This window comes from Pseudorca crassidens, chromosome 1 (genome assembly GCF_039906515.1).
Source record: "Pseudorca crassidens isolate mPseCra1 chromosome 1, mPseCra1.hap1, whole genome shotgun sequence".
In the NCBI taxonomy this organism is placed as follows: Eukaryota; Metazoa; Chordata; class Mammalia; order Artiodactyla; family Delphinidae; genus Pseudorca; species Pseudorca crassidens.
In genome coordinates, this window is record NC_090296.1 from 192433302 (window position 1) to 192447548 (window position 14247).

The 14247-nt window shown below is 39.4% G+C and overlaps 1 protein-coding gene across 3 annotated transcripts in view; it reads right to left on the reverse strand.

Annotated features, from left to right (window-relative positions):
• MINDY3 (MINDY lysine 48 deubiquitinase 3) overlaps positions 1-12426 on the reverse strand; it is a 93489-nt gene extending 81063 nt beyond the window's left edge. Inside the window, exons 1-2 of one of the 3 annotated variants that reach the window (XM_067704032.1) lie at positions 12215-12426; positions 494-573 (exon numbers count right to left, since the gene is read on the reverse strand). Coding sequence is in view for 1 of the 3 variants with exons in the window: in XM_067704014.1 (XP_067560115.1) it covers positions 494-573; positions 11972-12065 (174 nt within the window). In the remaining 2 variants the exon portion in view is untranslated. Of the gene's footprint in view, positions 1-493; positions 574-11971 lie in introns of all 3 variants that reach the window. The other 2 variants (XM_067704014.1, XM_067704022.1) reach the window with 2 other exon arrangements.
• Positions 12427-14247: the final 1821 nt, after the last annotated feature.

A 14247-nucleotide genomic window follows, 5' to 3' on the forward strand; every position in this document is an offset into this window, starting at 1 on the left:
TATTTTAAAGACCAAAGCTAGAGCCTAAAACAGTATATACTGTCAACTTATTTTAAAATTTGATAAAGTTTTAGGCCATGAAAATATTAATGCATCTTCAACTTTTTAGAAAAACCGTTTTTAAAGATAGAACAAATGTAAATAGCACCACTGCTACGGTGTCACTATCTTTGGCATAAAATGTTATTACTCAACAGATCACTGTATAAGAGAGATGCCATGATCATTAACTCCAAATTTTCTGAAAGTCAGAGAACACCTACTATGTTTTCTTGAAAATAAAGAGAGCCAAATGGCTATTGCTGTGTAACCTACTCATGTTCTGAAATCATTTTTATTTTGGATATTTAAAGCAATTGACAAGAACAAAAGTTAAGAGGTAACTGATCATGCCTCATGATTACAGAGTACAGGTATTAGAAAACAGAAAGTAAAGCATGAAACGTTTGAACACGTCCCTCTAAGGAGTTGGTAAAGTAGCAGTCTATGTTACCTGAACGGGTGCAATAACAGCACAGGGGCCACCTTCAAACTGTTCTAATGCAGATCCCTCTGATTCACTAAACACAAACCCTAAAAATGAAAGCAAGTAGCAAAGATTAAAAATGTAATTCAAGTAGTAGCTAAAAGAATTTTTAATGTACTTTGCTTTGAGAAAGATCACTTATCACAACAGCAAAATATCCTCAAGTCAGTCAAGTGCAGTGGTTCTTAACCTTTTGGAGGATAAAGGAGCTCTTTGAAAAAAGATATGGAACCTAGGCTCCCTGCCAAATGCACATAAACACACACACACACACACACACACACACACACACACACACACACACAATTTTGCATCCAGGGACCCCACTAAGTGGACCAGAGAGATAAAGTGTGGCCTTCAGTAAAAGGACACTAAATCTGATTTTTAAATAATTTACTGAAAGGAAGACTTGACAGTCTACATACTGAATTTAAACAGATATTTTAGGACCCTTTTCAGAAAGTATCTTTTTTAGTTTCAATCTTTGAGTCACATTCTCTAAGCTAAAAATTAAAGAACATCATACACAGTGCATGTGGCCATATTGGTTCTATCTTAATTTAAACACTACCCAACTAGCACTGACTGAGTATCTAGTACAAGTTCCTGCAGCGAGCACCGGCACACTGAAGAGAGCTTGGGGCCGGAAGTCAGGAGAAGTGAGTTACTATCTGTATAAGCTTCAGGAAATCATTTCACCTCCCTAGGCCTCATACTTAGTTTTAAAATGATCACTTCCAATTCCAACATGCTAGGAATGTGTGAAATTTCACTAATGGTCATAATTCTTACATTTATTTAACAAACATTTAATGACCCTGAGATACTATACCAAGCATCTACGATATATAAATGACGTGAACGACAAAGTCCCTAGTCTGGAGAAGCCAACAGTCCAGGTGAAGACAGACATCTGAACAAATAATTACTAAGATGAAGGGATAAACGAATGTTATAACAGAAGTATGAAGTATTGAGGATACACAAAGTAGTGACTTGATCTGAGTCAAGTCATACCAGCTAACTTTAAGGCTGACCTTGAACAGAAATTTATCAGAGAGGCAAGGGTGGCAGAATGACTTTCAGGTAAAGAAAATACCTTTATTAAAGGAAAGAGGTTTCGTAAGAGCAGGACAAGTTTATGGATCAGAGGGAACATTAATGCAGCCAAAGGGCAGTATGGAGGCACACGGGAGAGATGGGAAAGGGGAGGAGGGAGAGCTGACAGGATGTTAATACTGGGAAGGGCCACACTATGACAAGTACTAATTAAAGGAGTAATACAATCATACTGGTATTTTTTTCTTTTTTAAAGAACCAGAATGGGGAAGAGGCCGTTTCAACACACCTATACAGTGCCAAACTAATAAAAGAAACTTAAGTGTGGAGGGAAGACACTATATCCAAACAGTATTTCTAAGGTAAAAATTAATATTTGATGAGTATGTGCAAGTGGGGAAAGGCTTGGGACATAAGAAATTAGAACTGACTGACGTTTCTAGCTTGAGACACTAGATAGCAGGACAGATAAGAAACAGTATGAAGCTTCCCATTCCATCCCACCTCCTCTCTCTTTACCCTTCAATCTCTCTTTCAAACAGTATTTAAATGTATCTCACATATTTAAAAACAAAAAAAAAATTCTCTTCAAGATTCTACCAAAAGGTCCTTGGTATTTACCCAAAGGAGTTGAAAACTTATGTCCACACACAAAAACCTGCACACATTGTTTACTGCACCTTTATTCCTAATTGCCAAAACTTGCAAGCAGCCAAGATGTCCTTCAGTAGGTGAATGGATAAATAGTACATATTATTCAGCATTTAAAAAATATTAGCTTGCAAGTTGTGAAAAGACATGGAGGAACCTTAATTACATATTACTAAGTGAAAGAAACCAATCTGAAAAGGCTACATACCATATGATTCTAACCATATGACAGTCTGAAAAAGGCAAAACTATGCAGACAGTAAAAAGATCGGTGGCTGCCAAGAGGAGGGGAGTGGGTGAAGGGTTGAACAGACAAGGCACAGAGGATTTTTAGGGCAGTGAAAATACTCTGATCTTATGATGATGGATACATTCCATTACACATTTGTCTCGACCCACAGGATGTGCCACACCAAGAATGAAAACTGTGGACTTTGGGTGATAATGATGAGTCCACGCAGGTTCAACACTGTAATAACCAACGTACTACTCTGGTGGGGGACACTGACAGTGGGGTGGGGGGCTGTGCATGTTGAGGGAGCAGGAGGTATGTGGGAAATCTCTGTATCTTGCCCACAGTTTTGCTGTGAACCTAAGATTGTTCTAAAAAGTAAAGTCTTAATTTAAAAAATCATTTGACCATAGAAACAACCACCACCACCTTCCACCCAAAACTCCAAACACCACTCTCTCAAAGCCCACCTAATTGTCTACATGCACTGTCTCAATTTCCTTACCTCCTAATTTACCCAACCCACAATAATTTGGTTTTCAACCTGTGACTGCACCAAACTCATTCTCACCAAATTCATCAATGACCAGACAGGCTATTTCTCAAGTCTTTCTTATTTCAGATGAATCTCCCAGAGAATCATCTGAAATGCTGACCACTGACTTCTGAAAATCTTTTGGCCCTTGGCTCTAGTGGTACATCTTGTTCCAAATTTTCCTTTTCTGATTCTTCTCAGTATGAGCGGTGATCAATTCCTTCTAAATGCTAATGTTCCTCAGGTCTTGGCTTTAGAATCTTTTTTCTTTGCATTCTCCCTGTGTAACTCATCTACTCACAAGGTTTCCATTATGGGTGATAATCCCAATAGAGCTCAGATGAGAACTCCAGACACAGACAGAATCCAAATTCCTCAACATGGTCTTGCATGGTCCGGCTTCTGCCTATATCTCCTCCCTCATCCTTTGCCACTCTCCTTCTTTAGGCTCTAGGCATGCTGAACTTCTTCTAGGCCCTCAAATATCCATTTTCTCTCTGGTTTCTTACACTTTGAACATGTTGTTCCCTCCGCATGAAACACTTGCTAACACTTTCTCTGAAAAAAATCGGACTTATCTTTAAGGCTTCACCTTAAGGTAAGGTCCTCTTGGTTCAAGGACCCAAAACATATCTCTACCCCATTTCTAGTCCACCTTCAGGTTCAAACCACCATCACCTTTCACTTAGAACACTGTTAAGAGTTTCCAACCAGGTCCCCCCATTCTGCCCACATTCCCACTCCCACCCCACCCCTTATCTATTCACCATAGTTACCAGAGAAGTATTTTAGAAACAGACATCAGGTTTTGTCACAGCCTGCAATGGCTTCTCATTGCAATTGCAATAAAACTCCTTTTCATGGCCTAAGAGACACTGTACGACCTATCAACCCCACCTTCCCTCAGTTCACTCTTACCTTCATCATCTACAGTGATCTTAGGCCCTCAGAACATCCCAAGGTCTTTACCTGGGGTCTTGATGCTTGCTGTTCCCTCTGCACGAAATGCTCTTTTTCCTTCTCTTGTCATATAGCTGAATCCTTCTCATCCTTAAAGACCCAGTTTAGGTATTAACTCCTCAGAGAGATATTCCCTGATAGGCCTATCTACGTAGATCTTTCCCACCATCCCTCAGCACAACCAGTACTTATCATCATCTGTAATTATATGATTGTTCACTTGTTTATTGTTTGTCTTGCCTTACAAGTATCTTGCCTGCTCTATTAACTGTTTTCCTAGTATGTTATATAGTTAATAATAAATGCTTGCTGAAGTTTTGGGAGTGAAGATAATGGGGATGTTTGTTCTAAATTCAGTCTCTAAAATGTGAAACAACAATTTGGTTGGGGAAACATGGGTCTGGAGCCCAGGGCAGGGTTTAGGATTAGAGATAGCAAGTTGAATCACCTTAAACATGGCAGTTAAAGTGAATGAGAACATGTAGAACACAGATAATGAAGCCGGTTAACATTTAAAAAAAAAAAAAAAAGTGAGCAGACGCTGAAGCAGCAAAGGAGATTGACAAAGACTTGAAAGGTAAGAGAAAAAACACACTGAGGTCCTAGAAAGAAAAAATCAGCAGTCACCTGTTACAAATGCCGAGTGGAATAAAAACATTAAATGAAAATACTGGATTAAGCATGTCACTGGGAATACTAAAAAAAGAAATTTAGAATGCTGGGAAGAGCAGCCAAATTTTAAAGGGCTGAGGCGTGATTCAGAATACAAGGAGAAAGAGAAAAGGCAAACTATTTGTTAAACAAGTGAAGGGGAAAAGGATGATGGCTTGAAGGGTAGTTGGATAAAGCATTATTATTTTACAGAGGGAAGGGCATGAGTTTAAAAGAAGGAAAAGAGTGATTAAATGGGAAAGAGAGAGTTTAAGGACTCCAAGTCCTGAAAGAACTGAGACAGTGTGGTGTGGTGGTGGTGGTCGTGGACTGAATAAAGATAGGTTCTCAAGGTGTGGCCTACAGACCCCGGGAAATTCCAGAGACCCTTTAGGGGACCTGCTAGAGGTGAAAATCATTTTTATTATAATACTAACATATTTGCCCTTTTCACTGTGTTGATATTCACAGCGATGGTACAAAATGAACAGCAGGTTACATTACTGGTGCCTTAGCACACATTAGGTGACATTAAGCTGTACCAGCAGTCACTGTACTAGGAAACACCACAATATGCTCTCAAACACACAAAAAAGCCAATTTAACTTTAAAAAGCCCTTACTAATGCTAATCTTATTAAATCTTGACTTTGAATACAATGTACTTTAAAAAAAATAGTCTGTGTGACAAAATGGGAACTACCCATAAAGCACCTCTGCTACATACCTTGAGCGATGATTGACAGATCCTCAAAGCACATGTATAATTTTTTGAACTGTGAGCTGAGCTAACAGCTTTTCTGTGGAATGCTGTTTTTACTTTGAAGAGCTACTAACAAATTATGATTATTTAGACTTTTTCTCAGAAGTGAATGAAGTGAGCCTGATACTTCAAGGAAAATAACTTGACAGTATTTCTGCCAGTGATAAAATCTCAAGCTTTCAAGTAACAACTAAACTTCCGGAAAACTCAAGTCCAGCACCGTAGCTTGACAGCTTCTCAATACTCAGAGATTTTTCTGACAAGATCAGAAATAATGTGACTTTTGATATGGTATAACTATATGTGTTAACATTTAGAAGATCTGCATAAACCAGCAGACCGATAACTTCCAAATGACCAATGCACGCTGTTACAAATTAACGCATGGGTAAAAGATCCAGTCAAAGTACAAGACAAACCAATGAATTTCAATTTAACAGAGGACGAAAAGTTCACTGATGTGGCTTCAGATTCTGTATTTCAAGTAACCGCTAAGAAACTACCACTTGTTGAGTTTTGGTGTAGTGTCAAAGAAGAATATCCACAATTATCTGAAAAGACTATTACAAGACTCCTATATTACCAACTGCGTATCTGTGTGAAGCTGGATTTTCCGCAGATACTTCAACCGAAACAACATATTGTAACATACTGAAACAACATATTGTAACATATTGTTAAGACAGAACGGAGAAGCAAGTGGGAGAATCCACCTGTCTTCCTATGAGCTAGACACTGAAGAGATTTTTTAAAATGTAAAATAATGCCACAGGCCTCATTATTTTTTTTTTTATTTTTCATATTGAAGCCTGTAATAGTTTTTAAGAATGTAACAGGGCCCTGAGTTTAACAAACTTGAGAAACAGGAAATCTTAGCAGGCTTCCAAGTTAGACATGCAGGCAAAGAGGAAGGGAAGAGATGCTGCTGATGGCGAGTGGGGGGCATGAGGCCATAGAAAATTGAGGAGAATGTTAATTCCAAAACACATAAGAAAAGCAGACAGGATAAAGAACTAAGAGAAATACTGAGGGCTCAGCTAAGGTTTAATTCCTACATGTGTATTGATGCTGACCACAATTTTCCCCAGCAACACACACCACTACCTTGGGAGAAACAGAATAGAGGATAAGAAAAATGCAGGATAAGAAATAGGTATGGTGGATGGGGCAAATTTAATAAGGACAAATGAGAACTGAGGGTGCTGGTTATCACATCAAGACAACCAAATCTGACAGCCAATCTAGAAACAAGAGGTGAAGCCAAGGGGCCTCTGCTCTTCATCTACCTCTTCTACTGGGAAGAAAGGGTCATTGGTGTTGGGCCTAAGTGCAGAGGTGAAACTAGGCTCTTTCAAACTTCCAGCGTATGTGATAAACAGGTCTCAGTAATGGATTCTTGCCTTCCTTAAAATGACTAATAATGTAACTCAATTTTCAAGATCCATGGGTGGGGCTTTTAGATGGAAATGCATTCTGATAAGTCGCTTTTGTACTTTAGAGATAAAAACCCCAGGGAGAGAATTCTAGGCAGATCTGCTTTATGCCAAATTCTGTTTAATTACAGTATATATACTTGAGTGTGTTATTTGATAATGAACAAAGGCTCTTAGAGTTTAAAAATGAAATAAAGTTAGACAAATGGAAATTATTCTATCCTAAAACAGGATAATGCTAAGTAGGCACCCTCTTTTATAATAAGGTTTCACTTGAGTTTGAATTTTTTAGGATACAGAGTTATTTTTCTTGTCAAGTGTTCTCATATTCATCTTATTTCCTAGTTTTAAGAGGAATTAACTTATCACAAAATGGCTGTCTTCCTAATTAGATCTGAAATAGGCCATCTAAAGCATCTGATCTTAAATATACGATTTTGTATCACATTCCACAGCACTACAGACATAGAAGTCTTTCTCAGTTCTACAGCTCATAACTAATTTAAACCTGAGTCATGAACCTCTTTGCAATTTCCCAGTCTTTTATTTTCATATGACTGACTTAAATTATTCAAACCAGTTTGACAACTACTGCCTCTATAGTTCTAGCCTTCCATGTTAACAAAAGGCCACAGAAAGACTTCATTTGTCACTATATGTCAGCTAATACTGGTTGAGTGGAATCTGAACTGAGCCTTAGTTTCCTCATCTACAAAAGGAGGATAACTATTGATACATTTATCTTTTGCTACCTCTTGGGGTTGCTGTAAGATTTTCAAAACCTGTAAAGCCTAATACAGACGTAAGGTATTATGATAGATGTGTTGAGCTGAAAAACACATTATGTACTCAAAAGTACCAAGAAATTAACTTTGTCACATAAGCTTCCAAATTGTGAGTTTAAAAAAATTGGTTTTTAGGTGACATATGATGTAGGTAGGTGGGAGAAAGTAAAACCTATATTTGAAATAAAAGGATTCCATCAACAACAAAATCTCTGAAATGATATGACCCACAATATTAATTTACCTTCACTTTGGAAGACAAATTAACGATACTGGCATATCATTTTAGTACTTTGGTAAAATGTTAAATCACATTATAATAGACATCATACTTTTGGACTTTAATCCAAATGCTTTAACTCCTGCATACAATTTATGCTTATATTTTAACTGATCCCTCACTTTTCCAAAGTTACTTAGAATCTTTTCTTTTCATATTACATAACAAAAATTGTCCTATACCGGAAAGTCCAAAACTCTAATTTCAATCCACTACAGCTCCCTCCCCATCTCCACCCCAAAACACCACTGAACTGCTATAAACTGACAAATTGGGTTTCTCTTCTAGCTAATCTTTAGGTGAAACAACGAAGTAACTTAAAACTTGAAGGAAGGGGGCCAAGAAAAGGAAAAAATGGGTTCTCAGAGTTTATAATTTAGACCAGGGTTGGCCTGTTTTTTAAATGCAGTTTTGGAACACAGCCATGCCCTTATTATCCAGGGCTGCTTTTGCTGCAATGGCAGAGATGAGACAGAGACAATAGAGGCACTGGCCCTTTAAAGAAAACATTTGCCAAACACTGGCTAGACAATCAGTACTGAAAAGAAAACAAATTCTCAATAAGTCAAAATGTTTGCCTTTGTAATAAGATTAACACTTACTTTTGTTAGATCTAGATGACTCTTATTTTGCTTCTGCTGGGATGAGGTCAATGTGACCATTTCCTACTATCCTGGTCTAAGCCACGGTCTTTTACCCTTGGATTACTGCAACTGTCTCTCATTTGGTCTTGCTGTCTCACTCAATACACTACTGTCTATCCTCAAACTTAGCAGTCAGATCAGCCCTTTAAAAACCTGTCCTGTCGTGTCTCTCCTCTGCTCCAAACCTTCCACTGACCTCTCATCTCATTTAGAAGAAAAACCAAAGTTCTTACAATGGCCTATAAAATCTTAGTGATTTGGGCCATATTATTTCTTACCATCTTTTTCACTGTCCCGTTCCCTCATTCCCTCTCCAGCCAAACTAACCTCCTTCCTGTTCCTTGAACAAAAAGCCAGACGTATTCTGCATAAGTCATTAAGTCTTTTACGATGGCCAACCTCACTGCCTGGAACACTCTTCAGATACCTGCATGACTAACTCAGTTACTTCAATAGTCTGCTCAAATCTCACCTTAAAATGAGGCCCGTCCAGGCTACTTTACCCTGTAATTCCTTATTTCTCTCCCTTCTAGTATATATGCTTAACTTATGCTATATTATGTTTATCATTTGTCTTCCCTCCCACCCTATCAAGTCTAGGTCTGGAACACTGGTCAGTTTGTGGGAGAAGGGAAAGAAGGATAAATGTGCTTACAAATAAGGAGGTAGAAAATATACGCTTTTCTTTAAAAAGTATTATAGGCAATTGAGCAGGAGGGAAGCAGGCAGGAGTAGGGAGTAAATTTCCAAGTTAAAAAACAAAACAACTTCAAAGCTTTAAATAATGTGACTTATTGCCTTTAAACTAAAAACTGTTAAAAAAAAAAAAACCCAAACCAAAACCCTATTTTTTTCTTCTCTTAAGAAAAAGTATTTGCAGAAGAGAATTATCTAAAACTGTCAAATGAATTTTAAACAAACAAAAAAATATTATGTGCCACTCTTGCACTTACTGCTTTAACCTATTATCTAAAACTGCCGTAGCATTAAAAGAGAGAGAAAAACAAACAAAAATCCCAACTGCTGCAGCTGTTTAACATATCAAAGGAATTTAACACGACCAATTAACATGACCATTTAACATGACCAATCAATAAATGGAATATCCCTGGACATAGTTCTATGTCTCTTTACCCCAAACACCTCACACCTATAACTTGCTTCCAAAAGACTAATGAGATTACAGCTGTCAATTCAAAGCACAGATAGATGATGAAATAAAGACAAAGCTGATGTCACAGTACGAACGCAGTAAGGCAAGCGCACCAAAGCAGTGTCCTGTGCCCGTTCCCACAATCCCAAGTCACGGCCACAGCAATCGTCAGCTGCCTCCTCTAAGAATGGATAAATGAATACAAAGTTAACACAGCAAGATCGATGACAACATCCCTCTGAGTCAGAGGTGACAACTTAAAAGTACATATTTGGTTGCCTTAAAAATCATGATCACTTTAAGACCTTGAAGAATTACACAGCTACAATATAACCGCACTCTCTGTAGAGCAATAATCCTTTATTTTGAAATGGTATTGATTGAACAAATCTTGTAAAGGAACTTCTGTATGACTACAAGGTGGCAGAGCATTCTCATATGTCATTACGAAGTTCTCTTTTAGTGATTATCCATCAAATTAACAATAACTTCTTGCAACTGTCAGGGCATGGCCAGAGAGCGATCTTCGGCTTGGTTTGCAATTAAACACTTTTTAAATCAAGCTACCCTTTTCTGAGCATTTACTCCATGTCAGATATTGTGCTAAGTGTCTAAAACGAATTCACCTGCCTTTAATCCTCACAACAACCCTGTAAGATTGGCACTACTATTATCTGCACTCTACAGAGAAGGAAACTGAGGCTTAAGTAAGCTAAAAACCTTGAACCTAGAACCCAAGTATGCCTATTCCAAAGCCTGTTCTTGACCATTATTAGAACTGCCTCTCTGAATTCTCCTTGCCTCTGCATCACAGTACTAAAATAAATGAGGCTGAATATCACCTTATTCTGTGTTGTATTACTAATTAGTTAACAGGAAGGAAAACTTTTCTCAATCCTTCACAGTCTTGCGTACTTTAGGGCTGTTCACTATTAGGATAAGTAAGACAAACTGGAAAATAAATTTTAAAATCTGCAAATGTGGATGTCCAACATTTCAGAAAATATTAGTTAAGCGACATAATTAAATCTGTAAAAAAAAAAAAAAAGCCAAACTAATTACATGCCTGGTTGAGCCACACAAAGGAAAACAACAAAGGCAGCTGAACTAGGAAATGGGAGAGTTGGAATTCCTTCCCAGTTCTATCAATTTGTGCATCTTTGGCCTGGTCATTTAACCCTTCACAACTCATTTTTCTCATCTTCAGAACAAGAGTAATGAACTAAATAACCTACCTGGCTGTAATATATTACGATTCTAATTTTACCAGCTTTTACCAGTATCTGGGAGGAAGGAAGGGATTACTTAAACCCTGAACTTTTGTTATTAAATACACATTACGAAGTAAGGACTTAGATTTACTATGCTAAACTCCCCAAACCCTCTGAGAATCGGTATTTTCTAAATAAGTATTTTAATAACAAAATGTTTTAGTAATAGTACTAACTAGCTATTATTTGTGTGCTTGGGATGTTTTACATACGTCCATTACTCATCCTCCTGACTCCAAACACTATGCTCTTAACCTCAACCTCACCATTGTCCCTTTTAAGTCACCTGAAAGTAATATGCTCGTTGTGTTTTAATACTGAAACTTACGAGTTAGGGATGATCACTAATAAATATAAATAGATGGTGTTTTTTCATTTCACAATTACTCGCAGTATTAACAAAACTTCTTATATAACTCAAAAGCCTGTCTGGGTAATTAGATCGGCCCAGGAAGTCCTATGGACCATATTCCTTTGAACTGGAACAGATCCCACACCACCTCAAAACCGGGGACACTTCGGGTCAAGGGAACAAACACTCTGCAGCCGCAACATTACATTTCTGCACCGAGTACCACGCCTAACCCCGCCTAACTGAAATACAAGCAACACAATCGCTTTCTGGAATTAACCACTGCGACTTTCACGTGGACTTCCCTCTCTCCAAAATGAGACCAAACGACCAGACTCGTTAGCGGGTAAAGATCCAGGCGGCCGGAGCCCTGCTGGAGGAACGGACGCCGGGGCACAGGGCACACCTTCAGTGTCACCCGCTGCAGCCCGGCAGCCGCCCCCTCCTCCTCTCCAACCCAAAGGCAGCCCAGGGAGTGGCAGGGGCGCCTCCGGTCTTTGGCGGCCCGCTGGCACCGTTCCCCTACTTAGCCTCTAACCCTCAAGGCAGGGAGGGCTTTTCTAGAAGTCCCGTTTCTGGGCTGAGCAGGGGAACCGGGACACGCGAGCGGCGTCACGGCTCGACTCTCGCGGGGCTAAAGGGAGCGGCGGCCGGAAGCCAGAGTCCAGCCAGGGTACCTTGCGTCCAGCGGCAGAAGATGGTGTCAGAGAGACCGGGGCTGCTCTTGGCGCCCCACACCAGCTCCATCAGCTCTTTAGTCAGTTCGGACATGATGGGGTACCGGCGAGCGGGTCTTGGCTTTCCGGACTCCTGCCCCGGCACATGGGGAAGGGGCGGCTTCGGAGACCGACGTGGCGGGACGGCAGCGGCAAACGAGCTGGAAGGTTAGACGCAAGGAAGCCAACAGGAGAGAGACCTACTTGCAGGGACCGAGCCTGTCAAGCCCCCTCGGAGCCGCAGAGTGGAGTTTCCCGCACCGGAAGTACTGGGGCCACTTCCGGCTTCTCTTTCACTACCGCCCCCAAGGCCGGAGGGCCAGGCGGCGCCTCCCCGGAAGCGGAAGTGGGGGGGGGGCGGTGTTGGGAAGAGCCGAGGGCGGCTTGGCGAGCACCTGGCAATTTCTGAGCTCAGTCCCAGGGCCCGGTGGTGCGATGGCGTCTTTTGTGTTGGGAGAAGCGTCGCGTCCCGTGGGCGCTGGCACATTCCTACACCTGGAGTACCCCCTTCCTTTCCGCGCTGCTTTGGCCTTAGCTGGGGTGTCTGAGGCCCAAGCCCTAGGGCCCAGAAACATGGCCTATACCTTAAAATGTGTAATATTAATTCTGCCAAACCAGAGCTTTGAGACGATGGTTGAATCTCCGGGAGGAAACATCTGTGTCTGTGTCGAGGAGCCGCCAATAAATTGAAGGCTGTCAGCCTCTTGCTCAGTCATATAAAGTCAAACCAACTATTAACAGAACCGAAAAATGTCGCGTAATGGGCACTGGAAATGCCTCTCCCAGGTGTCTAACGCAGAATTACAAAGCTACTTAGAGGAAAACAGATTCAAAGCGGCCTGTTTGTAAATGGTAGTGCAATTTCATCTACAGCTTTCTAGACTGTAGGGTGTGTGGGCTAAAGACCAGGTTATAAATCATTGACAAGCATTCAGTTAAATTTAGTTTGGGTGAAAACTTCTCTGTGCTGCTTCAAAAGAAGGGAATTTATTCTGGCTGAGCTTTGAATTTACAACGAAAAGGCAAACTCTGATGGGTTTCTTTCAGGTAGCAAGTAAGAGGGTGTGCTACTTTATACTTTATTTCCGACTTAGGCAACCCTTGCTGTAGTTGAACTGTTCAAAGTGCCTGAACCATACCCATAGCCTTCCTCCTAATTGTTATTCCCTTCGGAATATCCTTTATCTTACTATTTTTTCAAACCAAATCTTACCCATTCTTCAGGACGTAGTATAAGTTGGCACTTTGTAGTAAAGCTTTCTCCAGTTATTAAAACCTAAAGGAAAAATTGTAGCTTCTGAAATTTCATACTACCTTATCTATAACTTGCTTATATTTGCAAAGAATTATTTACTCTTCTCATGCGGTATATGTTTATGGAAGCCAAGGAGCTGTCTTATTCATGGCACCTAATACAGAGCCTTGAATATACCTGGGTCTCAGTACCTGTTAGATGACAGAATGAAACTTGTCTTTATTGGAACTTAAGAATTCACTATCTTTCAGTAAGTGAGGGAACCAGGGGAAGTACCATTGACTGGTCCAATTAAATATTTAATATTTGCATGGGTGATTTACAATTTGCATAATTATTTCACTTCCTGAAAGACAGAGAAGGGTCAATGTTCATAAATCCTGTTAAGTGGCAGAACTCTTAAGTTGAGGTGTTTGCCACATTTGGTTTCCTTCCATTAATATACAGATAGTAGTTATAGATTTGACTAACTGTCCATAGATAGAAAGAAAAAGCTATACTTTCAAAATATTTTTGAAAATGAATTATTTCTTGATCTGTGATTTTTCTTAGTTTCGGGCTATGGGGAAGCTGGCAAAATCTTGGGTAGACATTGATATGTATGTTCTTTCCACCTTTAGATTGTAGTCTTTATTTGCAGTGTTCTGCATTTTTTAATTAGCAGGACATATTTTTAAGTAGGAATATTTAATTAATGTTAAATTATTTATGTTCCTTAATTATTCATTACTTACTGCATTTAAATCGTGAACTTGCTTAAATTAGAGTAAAAATGCAAATTAATCATCTTTTAAAATGTTCTTATTCAGTAATTACCTAGAAAAATAAAAATTGCAAACAGTCAAGTTTGTTGCATATATTTCTGGTACAGGACAATAAAGCCTTTTTCTTTTTTTATAATGACTTGAAAATTACGTAAATTTCCTTCGGAGTATTTATCTTACTCCATACTTTAGCATACTATTATTTTTTTTCCTTAGGA